Source organism: Protopterus annectens, chromosome 1.part2, assembly GCF_019279795.1.
Source record: "Protopterus annectens isolate FY-2018-M chromosome 1.part2, PAN1.0, whole genome shotgun sequence".
In the NCBI taxonomy this organism is placed as follows: Eukaryota; Metazoa; Chordata; order Ceratodontiformes; family Protopteridae; genus Protopterus; species Protopterus annectens.
The window spans coordinates 308,168,551-308,193,094 of record NC_056727.1 but is presented as its reverse complement, the minus strand read 5'-3'; the positions used below and the strand labels follow the sequence as shown (position 1 = coordinate 308,193,094).

The following is a 24,544-nucleotide window of genomic DNA, read 5'->3' as shown; positions in this document are numbered from 1 at the left end:
CAAAACAGTCTGGAAATCCTTCTACGTGGCACACCTCATCACTAAGGGCTTTTCATCCAGAAAAAAGGAGGTCATTGTCCCACTGTACTCATCCCTCATTAGACCCATTATAGAGTATAATGCCCCATTTGGGATGTACCTCACAAGACATCTGCAACAGCTGGAAAGGCCACAGAAATACCTCACTAAAAGAATCACAGGCCTAAAGCAGATGCCATATGCTGACCGTCTAAAAAAACTCCAGCTATACTCTGTGGCATATTGTCTACTCAGAGGCGATCTCTGCTTAACATACAAGGCCATGTCAAACCCTGAGCTGTTGGACATGCTCCACTTAAAGAAATCTCAATCCCTCAGAGCCACACGCTCCAGGGATCTAAACCTTATCATCACATTGAACAAAACATGCTGGAGGGATAGGTTCCTGACCCAGAGACTCCCCATACTCTGGAATAGACTGCCCATACATGTCAAGCAGAGCACCTCATTGGCCCTCTTCAAAAGGAACCTTGATGATTGGATGGGAGATAGGAAATTCACCCCGGGGATCATGTCAGTCACCCTGCTAGACAGGGCCCAGAGAAGTAAATATCGTGCAAAAAAATTTCCAGGGAATTGTTATGGCTAGGCTTGCATAGGCCTTAGGACCGATAGCCTAGTACCAACCTATGAACTTTTTGGCATTGAGCTTGAGACCATGGCTTTGACACCAGGCATCTGTCTCATTGAGGCCCTTTTGTAGGATGTCCACATCTTTAGGAGTTTCGATTATGGCTCCTAATTTGCAGTCATCTGCAAACATATTTAGCCAAAGACCTTCGTTGTTAGCCTGTACTTCAGAGAAGTAGATACCAAACAGGAGAGGACCCAGGACTGAACCCTGTGGTACTCCACTTGTCACAGGTCTGAAGTCTGATTTGGAGTCTGCTACTTTCACAGTGTGGGTTCTGTCAGTAAGCCAGTTGGCAACCCATCTTGTGACATAGGGATTTATACGTAGTTTAGTGAGTTTATCTATAATTCCAGAGTGGGGGATGGTATTGAACGCCTTGGCAAGATCTAGATAGGCTGTGTAACCACCTTACCCTCATCTATGGCTTTGGTGACTACTTCAAAGAAGTCTATCAGGTTTAGGAGACATGATCTGCCTTTTACAAACCCGAACTGTGTGGGGTCCAAAGTTTGGAGATCTCCAATGTCTTTGTTTATGAGTTCCATGATGATACATTCCATGGGCTTGCAGATCAGGCAAGTCCAGTCTGATCCTTCTAATGGTCATCAGGTTCAAAAACCCAAGTAGGTGTTCATTTTTTCACAGATGTTAGCTAGGTTTAAAGATGGATTTGACTGGAAGCAATCTGGAGCTATGCCAGAGATTTGCAGACTTTTTCATCTTATTGAGGATGAGATTCTGAGTATTTTTGCTGTTCCTCCTCTGTTACTGGCGTTAGAAGATGTCTATAAAACTGTATGTAATACCCCTTTGGCTAGTGAACCAGTTCCTAAAAAGGCTATGAGGATATTGAAGATGTTCTCTGATCTTGCAGCTCTCTTTGCTCCTTTGTCAAATGACCCAGCTGTGGTTTCTCCACTTGCTAACTCTATCAAGATGGCCTTGGCTACTTCTAACCCTACTCCCTGGGTTAAATTGGCAAGGGGGTAGAATTCCAGGGAAAAAAGCTGGTTCAGTCTAGTGATTTAGTTTTAAGAATATTAAATTATCAGGGCTTTGCATGGAAATTAATTTTGAAATATGCTTATAATTTGGATCACTTTGCTGTATCTTGCTCTGCTGAACAGAAGTTTTTATATGAATAAGATTGTTTTGAATGTAACTTAAGTTTTGAAACATGCTTTGAGGAATGTCTTGGAATGTGCAGGCACAATTTCTGGAAATGCAGACACTTCTTTGTATTGAGAAGGTATGTTTCGTTATGTAACCAGAATTTTTCTGAGGATTTAAAAAATTAGATTTTGAATGCTCCTTTAAGTTTTGACTTTGTCTTTGGTCTGGTGCCACCCACATTCTCTCAAATAGTTGAATGACGGGGTAAAGTGAGGGATGAGTTATCTAGAATGTTTCATCTTCCTAGGTTCTTCCCTAACAAGGCATCTAACTTCAACAGAACAAATAAAAATCCCAGTCTACCAAGTGGAAATGGGAGGAGGATAATGTTTAAAAACAAAATAAGAGGGATTCCTTTCCCAAAAAAAGATCAGTCTCCTGCTAGAGAGTCACTACACTGAAACTCGGAGCATCCTGTCCTTTCCTCCTGTTTGTGTGAGCTACTCATCGATGGGCTTATGTTGTGCAGGTATCAAGGTGCATCTTGAGGCCATCTCAGCTTACCTGCCCATGGATCCCTCTCTTTCATCTATTTTTATGGTCAGACATTTTATGAAGGGATTGTTATACTTGACACCCCCAGAAAGCAAGTTCTTCCTCCCTGAGATCTCAAGTTTGTTTTGAAAATATGACCTCACCTCCTTATGAACCTGCCTTTCAGCCTGATTTAAAGTTTATCATTTGAAAAATGGTTTGCTTATTGCTCTGTCATCTGGAGGGAGAGTCTCTGAGCTGCAAACTGTCATGGTGGGACAACCTTACCTGAATTTCTACAAGGGCAAGGTTGTTTTATGCACTAATCCATGTTTTATTCCAAAATTGTTCCTGAATTTACTCTGAATCAAGCCATCAGTCTTTTAGTTTTCTTTCTGGAACTTGAAAACAAGGGAGACTATTCTGCATACTTTGGATATGCACAGGCAGATGTTCTTCGTGTTTCACTGTTGCAGTTATTACATTTGGGTAATCTACTGGCAGGTTGCCCTCAGTCTGCCTGATTAACGAAGTCTTGGGTCCTGCATCGGTTGTTGTCCCTTCTTCCATGACGTCAGGTCGTCAGGGGGTATAAAATATGCAGCCGATGCCATTACATCAGTCTTTCTTGCCGTGCGGTGCTCGAAGCAGAAGCAGTTTGCAAGTGCCGGTCGGCCGACTCCTGAAATTTTCGTTTTTCAAGTTTCAGAACCGAAGTCTTCAACTAAAAGCGAAGTACCCCATTGGGGAAACTTTTTCTTACTTCTTATTGATGTCAGTAAAAGTTAATAATTGCATTACTTGTGGGAAGCAAATATCTCATAAGGATTTTCATTTGTACTGTATTCCTTGCTTAGGCCCTGACCACGGTGTACCTTGCTGTTGGTTTTGTGCTTTATTTAATCAGCACACTATCCGTTGTCTGTACATTTTTGCTTCTAAATATTTCGGTTCTCGGTTTATTTATCCAGAAGTGACGTCGGTTAGCCACCTGACTACTGGAATAGCGAAAAAAACGGAAAGAAAAAGACAGGCCGTTGAGGTCGAAAACTGTCGACGACGCTTCTCCTAAGCCATTTGCCAGTTCGCCGGTACTCAGTGAGGTGCTTTCGCAACCCCTGATACCCACTACCTCTGATTCGCAGGCCTCTACTGAGACCCATTTGGAGTCCGGTATGCCGATAGATGCTTCACCTATGGAACCTGCGGATGTCTCTACCTTAGATAGGTCCGGAGCCGCTGTGCAAGCACTGGCTTCTGAGGGTGTATTCAAGCCTACAGATTTGCATATTAAACCGACACCACCTTCAATATTAAGGTCAAAATCTCGACCTATGTCTAAAAAACTGACGCCCGGGTCACATGTTCAGGCCCCTATGCCTAAAAAACAAATGATCAAAATGGCTGAAGATTTAATTACTCTAATCAGGGGTAGTCAAACCCCCCCCGTTCTAAGAGGCCTAGGGCTGAACTTGATTATGAATCTTCTGAACAGGACTCTGTTTCTTCTGACTCTTGTAATGAACAGGATTTGTCCATACATATTTATGAGGACTCTGATGCAGAGGATTCCACTCCTTCTGCTTCTCCCCCTGAGGATTTTTCTTTTGGGGAAACTTTACATACCTTAAGGGAGCATTTCCACTGGGAAAGTCAGGATTTTTCTGAATCCAAAAAGAGGCTTAGGGATTTCCTTCTTCCTCAGCATAGGCCTTTGGCTATACCTCCTGTATTAGACATTGTTGATGTGTTTTCAGAATCCAGTATGGCCTTTGATTCCCTGCCTCTGGCCCCTTGTAAGCCAGACAGATACTACAGGGTTCCTGACTCCCACAAATTCCTTTTTAAAAATCCTGTTGCGGACCCTGAAACAATTTCTCAGGGGCCCAAGGGCATTAAGGCTTCTCTGCTAAAAATCCTATCCCTTCTGATAGAGACACCAGGGAGCTGGATAGATGGGGTAAAATGGTTTATACTTCTGCAACCTTGGCAATCAGGGCTTTAAACTGTCAATTCCATATTCTAAAATATCAACAGCATATCATGTGATTGCTTAAACAGAAAATGATTTCTGACTGTGTGGAAAATAAGGATTTACAGGATTTATTGCATTCAGCTGAACAAATTGGAAAACATACTTTGCAATGTGGTTTTGATTCTTTGGAGGCCTCTTGCAGAGCTGCTGTTACTGGGTCTGTGCTTAGAAGGCATGCTTGGCTTAAGGAGCAATCTCTGCCTGATCATGTTAAAGCAAAATTGTTGGATGCTCCTTTGCAGCAGGACCGTCTGTTTGGCAATAAGGCTGAAGAAGTTCTAAAAAAGATGGAAGATAAAGCTAAATCTATGCAAACTGTGAAAGATTTCTTACAAGTACAACCTCCAAGATTTAGTAGGCACTGGCCTACTAAGAACTGGTCCTTTCCAGTTCCTTCCAGAGCCACTCAAGTCAAACCCAGACATTGCAAAAGCACCAGGTTTCTGTCCCAAGGGACTTTCAGAACTAAGCAATGGGGTGCCTCCACTTCCAAATCTGGAAATAACAAGACACCTCCCTATGGTAAACAGTCTCAATGTCTTCCCTTTAAAATTACCAAGCACTTACCTCTTGGCTGCCCCTTTGGGTGGAAAACTGGCTCTTCATGCAAAAAACTGGCAACTTATATCCCAGGAGAAATGGGTTTTAAATATAGTGTCCCAGGGATACAGATTTCATTTCCACACTTTGCCAACTCCAAACGGATGGCCAGACCTGCCCCGAAATCAGTGGGCAGAGGCTCAGAAACAAGTACTTTCCCTCCTAAACTTGGGGGCAATTCAACTAGTACCTGAAGAGGAAAATGGACAAGGTTTCTTTTCCAGACTTTTCCTGGTACCCAGAAAAGACAAATCATGGCGTCCAATTCTGGACTTGTCTACTCTGAACACATTTCTGGACATTCCAAAATTCAAGATGCTGACTCTTCACCAGTTACTTACTATGCTAGGCAAAGATGCCTGGTTGGCAACTCCAGATTTAAAAGAGGCTTACCTGCATATCCCAATCAGGGAATTTTGCAGAAGATACCTCCGCTTCAAAGCAGGCTACTTGCATTATCAGTTCTCTGCACTGCCCTTTGGCTTATCTACTGCATCCAGGGTCTTTACAAAGTGCCTGGCTCCAGTAATTGCATTTTGCAGGCAAAGAAATATTCAGATATATCCATACCTGGACGATTGTCTAATTCAGGCAGAAAACAAGGCCATTCTTCTAAAACATCTGGTGTTTGTAAAAAGGGTTCAAACTTGTCTAGAGTACACCATAAACGAAAAGAAATCACAACTGGTACCCTCTCAAAAAATTACATTCCTAGGTTCAAGCTTGAATACAACTGCCCAGATGGCTTTCCTTATGCCAGAAAAGCAACTTCATTTGGTGACTTACTTCAAACAGGTGGCCACAAAAACCCTATCTGCAAGACAAGTACTGCAAGCCTTGGGGTTCATGGCCTCCTGCATTCTTCTAATTCCATATGCAAGACTGCATATGAGGAAACTTCAGTGGTACTTTGAGTCACCATTGTCACAGCCTGGAAACCATGATTCCTATCATTCCTTGCCTGCAACTAAAGTTCCTATGGTGGGCAGAGGCCTGCCACCAAAACAAGTGACTGCCATTCACACCACCCCCTGCTGCCCAAACCCTAACTACAGACGCATCAGACTATGCATGGGGGGGCTCATCAGGCAGGGAAGTGCTATCGGGGCAAATGAAGCCCAAATCAAATGCACCTTTATGTCAATCAAAAAGAAATGCTAGCTGTACAGAATGCACTGACAGCCTTCAAGGACTACCTTCACCCAGGACAACTAATGGTGAAGAAGGACAACACCACAGTTATGTGGTACATAAACAAGCAGGGCGGTACACATTCCTACCCCCTCTGCAGACTAGCCATGGCATTGTGGAACACTGCCTTGAGCTATCAAGTACAACTACAAGCTCAATTCCTGCTAGGAAAGCTGAATATTTTGGCAGACGAACTAAGCAGAAATCTCATGGACCCACACGAATAGAAACTGGAACCACGGATTTTCAACATGCTGACATGCAAATGGGGGAGCCCAGATATAGATTTTTTTGCCTCACCCCAGAACTACCAGTTGGACAAATTTTGCACAAGAACTCCTCACAAAAAAGCCTGGAAAGTGGATGCTCTGTCCTTCAGCTGGGAAAAACTATCACTCTGTGCCTTTCCCCCTCTGCCTCTACTCTCCAAAATTCTACTAAAAGTCAAACAGGACAAACCAAAAGTGATTTTGATTGCTCCAGACTGGCCTCGCCAACACTGTTACCCACTCCTACGCAGTCTGTCACAAATTTCTCCATGGCACCTGCCTCAGACACCTTCCTTACTGTCTCAGCAGAACAACCAAATTCTGCACCCTCAGCTCCAAACATTGAATCTTGCAGCTTGGCTGATCACTTCAATTCCCCCTTAACATCCCTCAGCAAACCTGTGATAGATGTCATTTTGGAGGCGAGAAGACCTAGTACTAGAAAATCTTATGCTGACAAATGGAAAAGATTTTGTGCCTGGAATCAATCTCAGTGGTTAAGCACAGCAGTGCCCAATTTACCTCAGATTTTGCAATACGTAACTGAGATGCTTCACAAGGCCTGTCTTTTTCTTCCATAAAAATCCATGCCTCAGCCATTTCAGCTCATTACAACACAGAACCCCCCCCCCCTCTTCTCTCATCCTCTGCTAAAGCAGTATCTCAGAGGGGCCAAAAACTTGAGGCCACCCAGGAGATCTCCAACCCCTGCCTGGGACCTTAACTTTATATTGGAGAAACTCACTCTCCCTCCTTTCGAGCCAGCTGCCACTGCAGACTTAAAATTTCTTTCCTGGAAAACAGCCTTCCTTTTAGCAATCACTTTGGCTAGAAGGATTTCTGAATTACAGGCCCTTATGGCAGTGGAGCCTTTCATCATCTTTCATGCGGACAGGGTGTCACTCAGGACCAACCCATCCTTCATGCAAAAGGTGGTATCCAGTGTGGCATCCAGTGTGGCTCAATCAGTTCATTCGTTTGCCTTTCTTTCCCAATCCACAGAACAAGGGGGAGCGGATTCTGCATTCATTGGATGTACACAGACAACTTAGATTTTACTTGGACAGGACTAAATCTCGAAGAAAATCTGAACAACTGCTGGTAGCATTTGCTGCAGGGGCAGAGGGAAAGGCTATTTTAAAGCAAACCATTTCCAAATGGATAAGCCGTTGTATTAATTTCTGCTATAAGCACCATGGAAAACCTATCCCTCAGGGGATCTGATCCCATTCCACAAGGGCTGAATCTACTTCTACAGCCTTTCTCAGAGGTGTTCCTACCAGGGATATTCTAGAAGCTGCTACCTGGAGTTCATTTCATACTTTCACCAAGCATTATCATTTACCAATTTTCTCTAAATCCAGAGCTGGCTTTGCCACTGCTGTTTTGCAGGGCCTTATAGCTGGTCCTAATGCTGTATAAATCCATTCTCCCAACCATAGCTTTGAGAATCTACCCAAATGTAATGACTGCAACAGTGAAACATGAAGAACATAGTACAGTTGTGTATACTTACCATAAATGTAGATGTTCGAGTCTATTCACTGTTGCAGTCCTGGTTACCCTCCCTCCAGCCCCCTGTTTTTTTTCTAACTATGCCTCTACTTTCTTTTACTACCCTTAAAAGCCTTTTTGGTGTATTTGCTTTTGTTTGGAGGTATATTTTTGTGTTTTAAATTATTTATATATATTTTGCTCCCCATTTGGGGGGCACCTGACATCTGGGGCAAGATAAACTGATGTAATGGCGTCGGTTGCATGTTTTATACCCCTGACGACCTGACGTCATGGAAGAAGGGACAGCAACTGACACAGGACCCAAGACTTTGTTAATCAGGCCGAGTGAGGGCAACCTGCCAGCAGATTACCCAAATGTAATGACTGCAACAGTGAATACACTCGAGCATCTACATTTATGGTAAGTGTGCACAGCTGTACTTTCGGGTGCTACCTTGACAGAACTAAGTCCTTCAGGAAGGCTGAACAGCTGTTTATTTCCATTTCTGGGGCTGGGGCCTTCTGAGCATGGAACTGTACATTCACAATCCTCAAAACATATACATGACCACATACTCACTATAACTACACTTTTCTCATGCTAAATTCAACACCCACATATCTTCGCAGGTAATAATGGCCTAACATCAAAAGAAGCATTCACTTTAATGATACCATACTCTTCAGTTTTTGTTGTTTCTGAAGCAGATGATCTATGCATATAATCTTACTGTCTACCTTTTTATCTAAGCAGTAACTTGCATCCTTGTAGCAATATTTTCTAGTTTTATAATAAGTTGCCGGTGGTTTTACAGCGAATGCCCTTTCTTTCTCTGTAATTCTGATACATCGTTTTCTTAGACTTGAAATTCTGTCATTCCTCATTCATTTCTTAATTTTGCTATTAATGTTTTAATTTTAATTTCATAGTTAAAATCTTTATAAAGATATTTTTCTGCCTATTAATGTCTTTGCCACATTGAAGCTTACTTTGTAGTAGCTCATCATGTTTTCTGTTGCTTCCAAATTTTTAGTTCTTTTTAAATATGGTAGCAAAAGCAATAATCATTTTAATAAATGTATTAGTAAAATACTAACCATTTTTGCTAGCTCACTTAAGTTCAAATATTCCAGTATTCTGAGTGCCAGTTTATAAATATTTTAATAAAACATTTAACTAATTTCTTGCACTTGAACAGTTCAGTTAATAATGAATCTGCAGTAGTCACCAGCACAGTGGCTTGTTGCTCAGTTATCAATCTTGTAATCTTCACTGATATATATATATTTTTGTTTCTTTGAAAAAATCCCTTGTATGTTTAAAAGAGTTAAACGCAGAGATAGATTTCCTTTCTCATTTACCTTTTTACATGTCACTGCAGTTTGGCTATAATTTGTCTTTGTTTCACAGCATAGCTTATCGTAGTGAATTAAAAGTTATTTCTTTGTGTGGTTTTGCTCAAATGGCTTCAGAATAATATCACTATTCACCACTAGTTATCAAATTTTCAATTTGATTTTATGCAGAAATGCTCAACTTTGAGTTGCCTGGGACAAGTTGTAAAAATTTTCCAAAAAAGTAGATAGTCAAAAACCCATACCTGATAACAGTATTATGTATTGATTGGCATTTGATTAGCGGGAAAGTCCACTGGGCCAGGCAGCCCATTTTCAGTGGAGGCCCGGGCAGAAAAGCTCCAGGTTATACATAAACTGGACAAGTCAACATTTTAAAAGATTTACATAAAATAAGTTGCTTAAAATTATACAAAAACTAATAAAACAGATCCATAAGAATAAAAATGCAAGAGTATAAGTACAGTATTTACAACATAATTTTCAATACAATGGAGAATTGATTTGAGCGGCATAAACAAGGCCTTGGATGAAGCAAGGAAATACATAGACTAAAAGTGCGAACTGGCTAAAAGTTGGAGTTGAATTGTACTACTAAATAAAAATGAAGAGTTTGGATGCAAGTTAGAAAGAACAGTGAGGATAAGGGGGGTGTCTTAGGAGAGGAAGGAGGGTTTGGAAAATGAGATGGCTTGTGAATGGAGAAAAGTGGAAGGTAGGGTATAATACTGAAAAGTATAATAAATAGATAGTCAGAGCCTAGAAAGGGACTAGACTGAATTCAGTGGATGAAATTAGGTAATGGCAGTGGAGGAAATAAAGCAGTTACATATCCAGTTGGAGAGGAAGTGGTTTTGAAGAGCAGTTTTAAAGTTGATGGAATTATGTTGAAGGCAGATGGCTGTGGGCAAGGAATTCCATTTTTTAGCCATGGTCCAGGAGTATAATAGTTGTCCTGTTGGTAATCTGGGTTTAAAGACTTGGAGAAACTGTTCAGATCATAGTGGTCTAGAGGAGTTGTACTGGGACAGTAGTGGATTTATGCATGGAAGAGTTGAGGTTTATAAATAAGTTTGTGAGTAATTGTAAGCTGAAGAAATAATAAGTAGTGAGGAAATTCTGGCCATTGTAGCTTTTTTAGGGCAATATAGTGGTGAGTGGCAGGAGTTTGTAGCAACTTTAGAGATCTTGTTGTGGCACGTTTCTAATGTAGATTGCAGGGAAGACTGCAGATTGGTGAACAGTGGGGCACTGTAGGTTAGAGAAGGCAGCAGAAATGTTTGTGCTAAAGTTACTTCTGAAGGAACGGAGAGGAACTTTCTATGTCTATAAAGCAGTCCTAGCTACTTATGGGTCTTGGATATGTTATTGTCAATATGTAGATCAGATTTGAAGTTTTCATCTGTTATTACTCGTAGCAATTTGTTGTGGGCCACTAGCTCAGTTTTTTGTAGCATTGAGTGAGTAAATGTCGAGATTGGGTTTATTAGAATGTCTCTTAGGTGTAAAAATCATGATTAGCTTTTTTGGGTTAAGAGAAAGATGGTTAGTGTGAAGCCAAGTTTCTATTGAGGAGAAAGCTGCCAGAGTATTTTGAGAAAGAATTATTTCATTTGTTGCAGAGCAGACTGTAGTTGAATCATCTGCATATTGGACAAGGGAACCATGTGGGATAGCTAAGTGGAGATTAGTGTATTGGAGAGAGAGAGAGATTTAAAACCAGTTGATTGCTAAGGGAGATAGTCCTATGTTTGATAGTTGAGATAAGAGGATAGGATGAGAGATGGTGTCAAATGCTTTTGACAGCACTAAGAATAGGGCAGATACCACATGTCCTGAGTCCATAGCTTTGTTGACTATGTCTAGGACTATGTCTAGGAATGAAATTGATGCAGTGGTTATGCTGTGCCCAGGTCGGAAGCCATGCAGTGTAGAGGTGAGGATCTTGTTTGAGAGGAGATAGTCTAGGAGTTGCTTTTGCACACATTTTTCAAGGACTTTAGATATGGGAAAGAGTATAGCAATTGGGTGAAAATTTGAGACATCTGTTGAGGGGCCACCTTTGTGGAGAGGGAGGATAATTGTTTTTTTCCAGAGATATGGAGCATAATATTCAAGAATTGATCTATTGATAAGAATACTAATTGGATAGGCCACGGCTTCAGCAGCGATTTTTAGGAATTTGGCAGGGATTTTATCTGCTGAGCTAGAACCTGGTTTTAATTTAAATGCTAAATTTTTAATGAAGGAGGTGGGGATAGGAGAGAAGCTAAATTGTGGATGTGGTGATTGTTGTAAGGGAGTTGAAGGTTGGGTATTAATGTTTGGAGAGGTGTGATCTAGGATTTGTGAGGTATTATTTAGGTGGTGGAGTGTTGTGAGGGAGAGTGGAACAGTGTAGTTGTGGGAGTAGAAGTATTAGGGAGGGGAGAGGAGAAGGAGGCAGTAATGTTGGCTATAGTATCAATAAAGTAGACGTTAAGATAATGGCTATTTGTTCTGGGGACATGTCAGGGTGTTGGCAGGGATTTGGTTTGGTGCCAGGATAAAGGAGATTATTTATGGAAGACCAGAACATTTTGGGGTTAGTTTTCCTATGTGATTGCTGGTTATAGAAGTACTGCTGTTTGTCTTTAGAAATGAGCTTTTTAGCTCGATTTCGGAGCTGTTTGTAGTAATTCAGGTCTAGTGGGTGTTTAGATTTTAGCCAGATTTTTCAGGTTTTATCTCTGAGAGTCATAAGTTCTTTGGATCTTGTTAACCAAGGGCCATGATTTATTTTGACTGTTTTGCTTCTAGGGGGAGCAAGACTTTGCAGGATATTTAGAAAGGCATCATTAAAATGAAGAAGAACATCATCTAATGGGAGAGTTCTAAGACTATTCCAGTTAATACTCTTTAGGATGTTGTAGAAGGTGGTAGGGTTATATTTTGAGAGATTTTGGACAGCTTTGATATTAGGGGCTTTGTTAGAAGAGGAGTAGGCACGAATAGCATAGGCTGGGAGATGGTCGCTAATAGAGTTGGGCAAGGTTCTTGAAATTGTATATTTGGAGGGGTTGGTGATGATAATCCAGTCTGATTCTGCCTTCAGTTTTGTTATTGTACCTGGTCGGGGTGGAAATAAGTTGTGTGAAGTGATACAAATTTATGCCATGAGATGAATGTGCAGAGGAAATGGAAGACCAGTCAGTGTTCATATCACTTAGTTATAATAGTTTCATTTTTTATGGTAAAGGAGATCCAAGAGAGGATAGTTTCTAAGATGGCTATGTTATTACCAGAAGGTTTATAAATGACAATAATACATCTTTTTTTTGAGCTATTAATATCAAAAAAGGAGATCAAAATTTCAGCATTTTGGAATTGTTGGATAGATTGTTTGTTTGAAAGGAGTGATATGTAGGGTATTTGGGTATATAATTGCGACACAGACACCTTTCTTGTTTAATCTGTCTGTTCTGATGATGTTAAAGTTTGGGGGGAGAAACTCTGACTCCTGAATAGAAGGTTTTAGCAAGATTTCTATAGCAGCAAGGATGTTGGTTTTGTTGTGAGAGAGCCAGGCTTGGAGTACACAGGATTTATTACTGGTACTTTAGAGGTTTAGGGTGGTAATGTGAAGAGTTTTGGGACAATTGGCAAGGAAAGCTTGAGAAGGGAGGAGAGTGTTATGGGACCCGGGGTTAGGGTGGATAGCTCCTGAACAGATGAGTGAAGAGAAAAAGTGAGATAGATGGTGTGTAATATAAGATAGCTTGATGGAAATATAATGGGGGATGGAGTAGAAGGAATTTAGAGGATGATGTAAATAATATGTAGCGGAGAGGATAAATTTGTTTGCAGGAAGAGGATAGTCTATGTGATATAGGCTAGGTTTAATATGGGAGTAGAAAGAGTGAGGATAGAAGGTGGAGCTGGATGCATAGTGTGTACATGTCAATAGTGAGTATGGGTTTAAGGTAGTGATTACAGTGAGTCGAGAGAGGGTTAAGATAAGAGAACTTATTGTTAATGAATAGTGAAAAGAAGAAGACATATTGAGGGATACTATAGAGGTAGAGAGAGGTTACAGTTTGACAGGAAGTGATGTAGGAAGAAGAGGAAGGATGGGCCTGTGAGCGGAAGGGTGTGGCTAGGTAAGTATGAATGTAATGGAAGAAGGGGTGGGTGGGAATGGTGGTAGGGTAGGGGAGCGGAGTGAGCCCAAGCGAGGGGCAAACAGAGCGGGATGAAACCAGGAGCAAGAGATGCCAGGTATGGAGGAAAGATGAAAAAAATCAACAGTTTGAACAAGAGTTGCTAAATAGGCACTATGCTTGTTGTAGAGTAAGAGTATTGAAGTACAGTTTACAGGGGGTAAATCTGGCCAAGAGAAATAGGCAGCTAGTGAAGAGGGGGAGGAAGTAACTAATTTCACTATGAGGTAATTTGGGATGGCCAAAGCAACAAAAGAATAAAACTAGGTTTATAATAATCCATTGGAAAAAAACTGGTTTATATCAATACAGAACCACCATCTTTGTTGGTATCAGGGAAGAGGGGCAGTGGAAAAAAAGAAAAAGTTGAGAGAAGAATGATGGTCCTGGCAAGGTATGCGTGCCAGTAACACAATTGTATTACAGTGCAACAATTTGAGAATGCTAACAAACAGTTTTATAAAACATACGTTTGTACAATTTTCAGGACTGGTTTATGCAGATAGTCTCTTAAAATGATCAGTTCCTTCAGCGAGGCAGACAAAATACTTAGGGTGGCACTGAGAGGGTAAGCAAAGGCTGTGTGGCTACGGAAATGAGTACGATGGGGAAAAAGATGGTTTGTAAAAAGATTTTGCATCGTTTATGGGTGAGAGAGAAGTCAGCAAAAAAAGAGGTAACAGTCAGCTAACCAATTACATTTGAGTTAACAGCATGAGTATCGCAGCACTAAGATATGTATTAACAAACAGTTAAGTAAGCAAAAAAGTTTTCAGCGGTGAGTTGCATGTAACTGGGGAGAAAAAAAGCAGTTTAACACAGCATTAGCTCCACATCACCATGATCGATAGGAATCAGCCCTGCAAGGAAGTTCATATCATAATATATCAATATTATGTAATGTTTACTCTCTGTGCTAGTCATGTCCCACTTTATAACGTATGTTTTCAAACTGCAAAATGTAATGTATGTAATCTAAAAATGCTAAAATTCTGTCATAATTTGTCTCTAAATATTGTGCATCTAATCTGAAAAGTTTTAATTTTCTGTATTGAATTACTGTCTTTGCAAAATCTGAATATGTTTGAATTATATCTTTGTTAAAAAAAAAAATCTGTGATGTAACCTACATTATTGTGGAGCTTTTCTCCCCGGACCTCCACTGAAAAGGGGCTCTGGCCCAGTGGACTTCCTCAGTCATCAAACTTAAATAAATATTAAACTGATTGCAAGACTGACTAACGCTATAAACACTAGCAATTTCCATCAACAGTATTTATTCTAACAACACTAAGTTTTAGAATTTACCAGTTGTGGAGAGAATAAAGATAAAAAAAAGTTTCATTTGCTACAGAGAGAAAGGAAAATAGCAAGTAGTTCCACAGAGCGTAACCACTATATCACTACAGTCGCTAAAAATTCACTAGGTCTCTAAGATTAACTAGTGCAACTTAAACACAAAGGTCTGGAAAAAATACTTGAAAGCTAGGTAATTATCTATTGGCACATTTTGGAACAACGAAACAAGACGTAGTTGAGAGTCACTTAAGCACTACAGGACAACAGTATTGAAATGGTTTGATTTATAGAGAGCATAAGTGGAGTGCAAATGTCAATGGTGGCTGAGTAGACATTTGATTAAGTAAGCCCAGAATCTTTGGCTGAGAGTCTAAGCACAAAGTCTTTGTTAAGGTATAAATGACTTTGTGTGTGTGTGTGTGTGTGTGTGTGTGTGTGTGTGTGTATATATGTATATATATATATATATATATCAACAGTGGATATAAAAAGTGTGCACACCCCTGCTAAAATGCCAGGTTTTTGTGATATAAAAAATGAGACCACAATAAATCATTTCAAAAATTTTCTTACCTTTAATGTGACCTATAACCTGTACAATTCAATTGAAAAGCAAATAATTCTGTTTGGGGGGAAAATATAAAAAATAAAAAATGTACAATAAGCTAGTTGCATAAGTGTGGACACCCTTAAACTAATACTTTGTTAAAGCACTCCGTCTTCTTGGATGCACACCTGCCATCAATTAAAGAGACTCTGATTAACCCCAAATAAAGTTCAGCTGTCGTAGTAGGATTTGCCTGACATTTACTCAGTTGCCTGCTACAGCAAAAGCCATGGTTCACAGTGAGCTTACAAAGCATCAAAAGGATTTCATTGTTGAAAGGTATCCATCAGGAGAAGGGTACAAAAAATGTCCACAGCAGTGGATATACCATGGAACACAGTGAAGACAGTCATCAAAAAGTGAAGAAAATGTGGGACAACAGTGACGCTGCAAAGAACTGGACGTCCCTTCAAAATTGATGAAATGACAAGACGAAAACTGGTCAAGGAGGCTGCCAAGAGACCTACAGCAACACTGAAGGAGCTGCGGGAATTTCTGGCAAGTACTGGTTGTGTACTAAATGTGACAAAAATCTCCCGTATTCTCCATATGTCTGGACTATGGCGTAGGGTTGCAAGATGGAAGCCTTTTCTTATACAGAAAAACATCCAGGCTTGGCTAAAATTTGCAAAACAATACATTGTCTCCCAAAATCATGTGGGAAAATGTGTTATGGTCTGATGAGACCAAGGTCGAACTTCGTGGCCACAATTCCAAAAGGTACGTTTGGCGCAAAAACAACACTTCCTATCATCAAAAGAACACCACCCCCACGGTGAAGCATGGTGGTGGCAGTATCATGCTTTGGGGTTGCTTTTCTTCAGCTGGAACTGGGGCTTTAGTCAAGGTGGAGGGAATTATGAACAATTCCAAATATCAGTCACTTGTGACCCAAAATCTTCAGGCATCTGCTAGAAAGCTGAAGATGAATAGGAATTTCACCTTTCAACATGACAATGATCCCAAGTATACATCCAAATCAACAAAAGAATGGCTTCACCAGAAGTAAATTAAAGTTTTGGAATGGCCCAGCCAGAGCCCAAACCTAAATCCAGTAGAAAATCTGTGGGGTGACCTGAAGATGGCTGTAGACAAGAGATGCCCTCGCAATCTGACAGATTTGGAGAGCTTTTGCAAGGAAGAGTGGGCAAATATTGCCAAGTCAAGATGTGCCATGCTGATAGACTTCTACCCAAGAAGACTGAATGTTGTAATTAAATCAAAAGGTGCTTCAACAAAGTATTAGTTTAAGGGTATGCACACTTATGCAACCAGCTTATTGTATGTTTTTCATTTTTTTCTATTTTTTCCCTTAACAGATTTGTTTGTTTTTCAATTGAATTTTACAGGTTATAGGTCACATTAAAGGTGGGAAGTTTTGAAATGATTTATTGTGGTCTCATTTGTTTATATCACACCTGGCATTTTAACAGGGGTGTGTAAACTTTTATATCCAGTGTGTGTGTGTGTGTGTGTGTGTGTGTGTGTGTGTGTGTGTGTGTATATATATATATATATATATATATATATTTTTTTTTTTTTTTGCTTGTGTAGCTACAACTTAACAGCTATGCATTGTCTTGCATTGTGGTTAGCCTTCCATGTATATGTGTCTTACTGTAGCATCACAGTTGGTCTTGTCTGCTTTTAATAATTTGGGACTTCAGTCCTCTAACATCTTGTACAGCACTTGTACTACACTTTTATGTGGTTTGTAAGTAATGTAAAAATTACAGTCTCCCTAGGATTGACAGACTGGCTCTAACAATGACACAGATATCTCTTATTTTCTAAGATTTTTATCTCATCCCTAACATTGATAGATAGCAGTCCACTGACATGTCATTAGTAATTGTTTACAATTTTTTGTGTACCAAGGTATGATGGGTCTTATTTGGTAATACAGAAAACAGTTTATTTACCTGTGAGCTACTTTCTCTTTATGCATACATTTGAAGATTTGTAAAAAAAAACAAGTCAGAATGTCAGTTGTGCACAAAGTCTTAAATGAGCTGCCTGTAATGCATGGGGAATGTGCTCAGTTTACATTGCACAGTGTTGGCTTCCTTTGTATATGTATTTTACAGAAGAGCCTTCTCTGCTGCACACACCTTTTTATTTCAAGGTGCCCAATGGCACTGAGTTTACCCTCATCCTGAACAATGCCTGAAGATACCTGTTTTATGGCTCGATCCTCAAGTTGTGCAATGAGAAAAATCACAGCTCGTCTCTGTTCATCCTCAGGCAGTGAACATCCTGTAGGGCTTAACACAGTGTACTTACCAGTTAGGTGTAGTAATAGTGGAGAGATGCCGTCTGTCTGACATTGGTTCTTCTTGTTACCTTTGCGAAGCAGCGTTTGACTTGTGTTTATGCTGATAGGATTTTGATAAGTGTCAGGAAGGTAGTAGGTTTGGATGATCCAGGCACTGACTTGCAGTAGTGTCATACAATGATTAAGACAGTTTCCAGGTAGTACTTTGAAATCATCTGCTTCTTGTACTAGATGTTTGTCTGCATCATCTGCAGTGGAATGTTGTGCATTTGTGTAAGCACTCTGAAGGCTCCTCTCCAGAATGTTTTAGGGTTGATGGGTAAAGTGCCTTTAAGGTCTTTGAAAGAGCTTAATTTTACTTTCCTGGTTACTGAGTTATATATGTGTGTAGTACTGATGAGCCTGTTCATTTCCAGACAAGATCCTTGTCAGGCATACTTTTTTGGTATCCATTTGAAGTACTTGCCCTTAATTCAGAGTCTCCTTCTTGAGTACATGTTTGTTCCCCACATTAATGAATATGCCTTGAAGGATTTTAAAGCTTCATTAGTTTATGCGAGAGAGTGGATGGCTGAGTCTTTCTGAACTTCATTTCTTTCTTCAAAGATATTTGAATTTTTTTTTCTTTATCAGTATTTGTTTCTTCGTTATACTTCTGGTGCAGAAATTGCATTATCTTGATTTACTGTCCTGTGAACATTTTCACTGCTGCTTGTCCCTGTAGCAGTGGCATCTCCAGAATTTCATGCATTACTGTCTGAATAGGCTCTCACTAGTTGTTTGGACAAAGGAATAACTCCTTTACTACCAGTAGTAATTCTTTCTGTGTAACCATGGGTATCCCAGCTTTTATCATCTTCTTACAGTGATTTTTTTTGCCTACATAATTTGAACTGAATACCCCATTGTTCCAAACATGACAGCATTTCATTCGACAGTATGTGATCTTACCCTTCATTTTTCTGCTTCATGGGTATTGTGGAAGTCTGTTCAGTTTTCAGGAATTGTTGTTCAGACTTCATATACTTTGTCTTGGGTCCTGTAGTTATGTTGTCTCGAAGTATTGAATAGCCCTCCCCATCAGAGGGGGGGGCTCTGTGATAAGTGGTGGCACATTGAAGTAGTAGTTTGCTTTCTCTGTGCTGTATAGTCAAGGGTCCTGCCCTGACCTTTGGTTACTGTCTCAGTAGATTGGCTGCTGCTCATACATACAGAAAGGGAAATTGCCAGAAAGATGGTTTGATTCTTTCCTCAGTTTTACTGGCTGCATCCCTCTCCCAAACTGGCATTGTTAGCTTGCACATTTATGCTTTGCCGTTTTTTGCTAGGAGGGGAACTATTTCTTTCATTTGTAATAATTTTAGCCATTTTGAATACACTATAGGTGGAAACAAGTGAAGTTTATCTATTATGGATACAAGTTTTATTTAAACTAATGGAGATTATTGGAGAAATCTCAGCAACTGATGCAAAATGGCAGCTTCATATGTGTTACACTGCACATGGAATGCAAGAAGCAAACTTTTGTATTAAGTTGGATTTTAAAGTGGTAGTACGGTGCAATGGTAGAGCACTGGACTGTAGAGAACAGGTATGTGGCTTTGAGGGTCTGCATTACATAGTCAAAGCTTTAGGTAATTGAATACCTAAAGCTCAACACCAAAACAGTGAAAGCTGTAAATAGCGAATGGCCACTTCTGCAAATTCTTTTGTAGGGAAAAAATTCACTTGGCCGAAGAAAAAAAAAAAATTCAAACCCTAATCGAGTGGGAGGGCTTCGACCCCCCCCCCCACATCCCCCTAACTAAATATACCAACTCCGAGATCGCTCTACAGTGGAGAAAAGGGCAGATTCCCGATAATGGGCAAGCAAATTATTTCCCTACGAAAGAATTCACGGAAGTGCCCATTTGATATTTACAGCTTTTACTGTTTAGGTGTCGACCTTAAGGTATTCGGTTACCTAAAGTTTCGATCACCTAATATAGACCCGATAGCCTAGACTGTTGTTCTAAGTTTGCCAGATGATACACAGGTTAAGGCTGCAAGCTGTAGTTCCTGTGGTACATGGTTTGATTCCCTCAGCCCTTGTTTGTCTGCTGTGTGACCTTCAACAAGTCACTTATCCAGGCATTGTCCTGGGTAAACACTGAAAAGGGCCTGTGTGTCCAGTGAGCCTGCATAGATAACAAATAGTAATAATAAAAGTAATAATTATTGTTGTTATAATTCAGATTTTTGCATAGAATTGAGCAAGTAACAGAATGTAATAATGCATTTGGCAAAAGAAACCTAGATTTCAGAGAAGTTCTGAAGCCAGTGAGAAGAAAATAAGAGAGCTGCCTCAGAAGGCTTGTCCACAGTTATCGGACAAGTTAGTTAAATACTTTGAGGTGTAGTACTACACAAGAAGCAGCAGGTAACATTTGCTTGACAATGGAAAGAGGTATGAAATGCATTTTAGTTCTGGAGGGAATGCCACTAAATGTAGAAGAAATGCATATGCTATGAAATGTGAAAAAAAACTTTACTTCAGAGAGTATAATGTGATGAAACTAATTGCTACAAAGATATGAGCAGGTCATTGGCAACAGAGGATCAGCTAGGTGTCCTTTTCATTCAGAAGGAGATGGAAACAAATGTTTTTATATTATAAATAAAATCAGTTTTGCTACAGTTTTCTAGTCATTATACAACTATAATGTTAAAGTTATGGGTCTATACAAGGAAATGAAAGAGTCAGCTCTTCTGTTAGAGCAGACACCCTTATTTTAATTTTAATACGAAGAGATTTGTGTTAGTTATAGGCAAATAGCATGGAAGAAAGAAAAGGGAATGCAGCATATTTTTCTGCCTTTGTGTTCCAAGCAAAAGGTCATTATGGTGGAATTAGTCTCTAGAAAGCAGTGATTTTAGGTCTTAATTGTTAAGCTATTGCCACTTTTTTGTCATATTTGACTTTTTAATAGTTTTCCCGTGGCTGTCAATTTCTTTGCTTATGAATTAGGAGCAAAGCTAAAAATAAAGGGGGGGTGCAGTTTTCAATGTTACACTAATTGACTTAATTAACAGAACTGCACATCTTGCATCAGTATTTATCATCTGAAGAATAGAAAGTGTGACATTCTTAACTTTTGGCATTATCGAGTAACTGCAGTCCTTTACCAGAGCAGAAGTCTTGAGAGGAACGGGCAAAAATATGAAGGCAAAACCAGGGATATTCTAAAAAAATCTAGGGTATTTGATAACTATTTTTTCACTGTTTTGCTTTAATTATAAATAATATGTATGCAGTGCATTCCCTTGAAATAAGGCATGTTAAGCTTTTCTGATGTTAGAAACTTAAGTGCCTGTAAGTTTTTCTGAGATCTAGTCTGGCACTACAGTGCAAAAAATGGTCATTGTCAACTCTGACAGTTCAGTGGAGAGGCTGCAGAACAGCTTTAATAGCTTTTAGACACTTCACTCAGCCACTCTGTTACGACACTTCTTGCTGCCACTTTTTTTTGCTTAACAACTTTTAAATCTGTTTGTTCCTCAGAGGGATAATTTACTTCTGCCCTGATCCATGAAACAGTTTGTACTTTTGCCCATTTTAGCTTTTCCTGTAAGTGGTAATGCAAGGAGCAGCTAAAGCTGATAGTCTCTGATCATAACTGAGTTATGTGTTCTCAACATGGATGTCAGGATTTGACTTGCAGCAAATTTCTCACCATCCACTACTTGAACACATAGCAGTTTATAACTGGATATCCAGTTGTAATTCTCTTTAACAGTAATTTCCATGTATTGTAACAACCTTTAAATATTAGGTTGCAATGTTTCAGCTAGCCTTTTCAAAGAAAAGTAATGTCTCTTTAAATTACATCATCATCTTCTTTCAGCTGTTCCCGTTAGGAGTTGCCACAGCGGATCACCTGTTTCCATTTATTCCTGTTGTCTGCATCTTGCTCTGTCACACCAACCACCTGCATGTCCTCTCTCACCACATCCATAAACCTCATCTTAGGCCTTCCTCTTTTCCTGTTACCTGGTAGCTTCATCCTTAGCATCTTTTTCTCGATATACTCAGCATCCCTCCTCAGCACATGTCCAAACCAATATAATCTTGCCTCTCTGGCTTTGTCTCCAAACCTTCCAACCTGGGCTGACCCTCTAATATACTTATTCCTAATCCTGTCCACCCTTGTCACACCCAGTGCAAATCTTAACATCTTTAACTCTGCCACATCCAGCTCAAACTCCTGCCTTTTTGTCAGTGCCACTGTCTCCAACCCATATAACATAGCTGGTCTCACTACCCTCTTGTAGACCTTCCCTTTCACTCTTACAGGTACTCGTCTGTCACAAATCACTCCTGACACTCTTTTCCACCCACTCCATCCTGCCTGTACTCTCTTCTTCACCTCTCTTCCACACTCACCGTTACTCTGAACTATTGACCCAAGTATTTAAACTCATCCACCTTCGCCAGCTCTACTCCTTGCATCCTCACCATGCCTCTATCCTCTCTCATTCACACACATATATTCTGTCTTAGTCCTGCTGACCTTCATTCCTCTTCTCTCTAGAGCATATCCCCATCTCTCCAGGGTCTCCTCCACCTGTTCCCTACTTTCACTACAGATCCCAATGTCATCTGCAAACATCATAGTCCACGGGGACTCCTGTCTGATCTCGTCTGTCAACCTGTCCATCACCATTGCAAATAAGAAAGGGCTCAGAGCAGATCCTTGATGTAACCCCACCTCTACCTTAAACGCATCCGTCACTCCCACAGCAGACCTCACCGTTGTCACATTACCCTTGTACATATCCTGTACCACTCTTACATACTTCTCTGACACTCCTGACTTCCTCACAATACCACAACTCCTCTCTAGGCACCCTGTCATATGCTTTCTCTAAGTCTACAAAATTACATAATTACATAATATGAAGCTAGCTGTCACTAGATGTAGATAAGATTAAAAAAGTCTGCTAAAAAAGAACAGCATATTACTTATGGACCTCTTTCCAGTCTTCACAGAGAAGGCACACGCATTTACTATTGTATTAACTTCTGTCACAATAGAATGTACAGAAACATTTTTTGCAGCAGTTCTATCTCATTGCATAGGTTTCTCTGCACTTAGTATTAAGCTTTTACTACCATCTAGTGGCTGATTTGATTTTGCAGTACAATATATTCTCTGAAACTTGTTTGAAAATAGCATTGTAGCCTTTGGTTTGCTAAACTGAATTGCATCTTAGTGAGTTTTCTGTTTTTAACCAGATTTTTTTTCCCATTTTTCTTTAGATGGTGATGTGCAGGATCCATCAAACGTAAATGATAGTTTAAGCAGCAAGGTCGCTCTCTACAGAGGTGATATAACAGCATTAGAGATCGATGCAATAGTTAATGCAGGTAGGTTTTACATATTACAACTGAAATCTGATTACACGTAATGGAGATAGATGTTAAAGAAAACTTTGTTTAATGTCATATTTTTTTTCTGTAAAAAAAAAAATTATGATTCTGCAGAAGAACAGTAACAGTCAAATGACATTAAGTAATACAGTTTTTTACAAGTGGCACTCAACTCATTTTATGAAAGTTTGTATCTGTGACTAATCATCTTAATGATGTGTGAAATAATTATACGTTTTCTTTTATGTACTGTAATTTAAGACACAGCATGAGGTTGGGTATGAAACAATAGGTAACTTGGCACGGTTGGCACATCCTGTTTTCCCATTGCTGTATCTCCGCATTATCTTTAGATTAGAATATGTTTTGTGGGTAATAAAAAAATCATTTGAAGCTAAATTATGTGCAGCCTTTTTAAAGAAGTAAAAATAATGCTTTTTGGGTAATAAAAGTTTCATGATTCTGTATGAAATGTGTTAAACAGGACTAGCCACTACTGACTTACTAGCTGGTATATTGTTCACATTGCAGCACTGTTTCTGAGGCTGATATTTCAGTGAGTACGGAATTCATAGACATGTACTTTAGATATTGTAAAGAACTGTTTTATGCATTTAAATGTAAGAAGGTATAACAAATTAAATAACTTGACATATGAGGTCATCCACTCTGTCTGATTGCTGTAGTTTAGAATATTAAATCACATTTGGTGTTGAGTGTTGGCATAATTGTTAAGGAAATTGGCTAGGCTTAAAATTGCCCACAAGGGCAGCTAACCTAGTACTTGCCTGTGAACACAGGAGCTTGGAATCCCATGAACCCAAATGGAACTTTGCTAGTTCACTAAATTCAGCCATTTCTATGATTATTTTAACATTAAATAAATAGTCACATATTTCATAATTTAAAATTTGCTGTGTGATAGGTCTATTAATTATTGTTAATGTTGAAGGTAACATCTTAACGGACAGGCTAGTATCTCAAGAAATAGCATTTCACAACTTACAGTACAGTTTAGTGTTGAAGTCGAAATGTATACATGCGACATCTTCAGTGGATCATGTAACCTGGTACAGTACTGACAAAATTAATCTTTCTGGTGAAAATTCTGTGCATCCTTTCTAGCTTTACGCATACCTGGACAAAAGAGAAATGAATGAGTTACTGTTCAAGATGGTGATGAGCAGAGGCCTTCAACAATAAAACTAACAGCATCTGTAAAGGTGAAATGCACACGTCCATATGCTTTCCTTAGTGTATTAGTCACATATGGAAAGATCGCAGTTTAAGCTGTTATCAGATTGAGTCTGTAAATCTTTAATGCAGAAGAAAACCATTTAGTTGTGATTGCTAATAATATGAATTGGTTTAATTTCACTGTGGTTGAATCGTTAAGACAGTACTTTTCTGTCATTCAGGTGGAGGCTGTTTTGCATTTACCAAGCTATAAGTGCATCTGATTAGTCCAACAGTTGATTAATGTCCT

General features: G+C 39.6%; 1 protein-coding gene across 1 annotated transcript in view; it reads left to right on the top strand.

The window, feature by feature from the left end:
* MACROD2 (mono-ADP ribosylhydrolase 2) overlaps positions 1 to 24,544 on the top strand; it is a 566,743-nt gene that overhangs the window by 437,949 nt on the left and 104,250 nt on the right. The window contains exon 3 of the mRNA XM_044060148.1: positions 22,948 to 23,055. Coding sequence (XP_043916083.1) covers positions 22,948 to 23,055 — 108 coding nt within the window. The remainder of the gene's footprint in view (positions 1 to 22,947; positions 23,056 to 24,544) is intronic.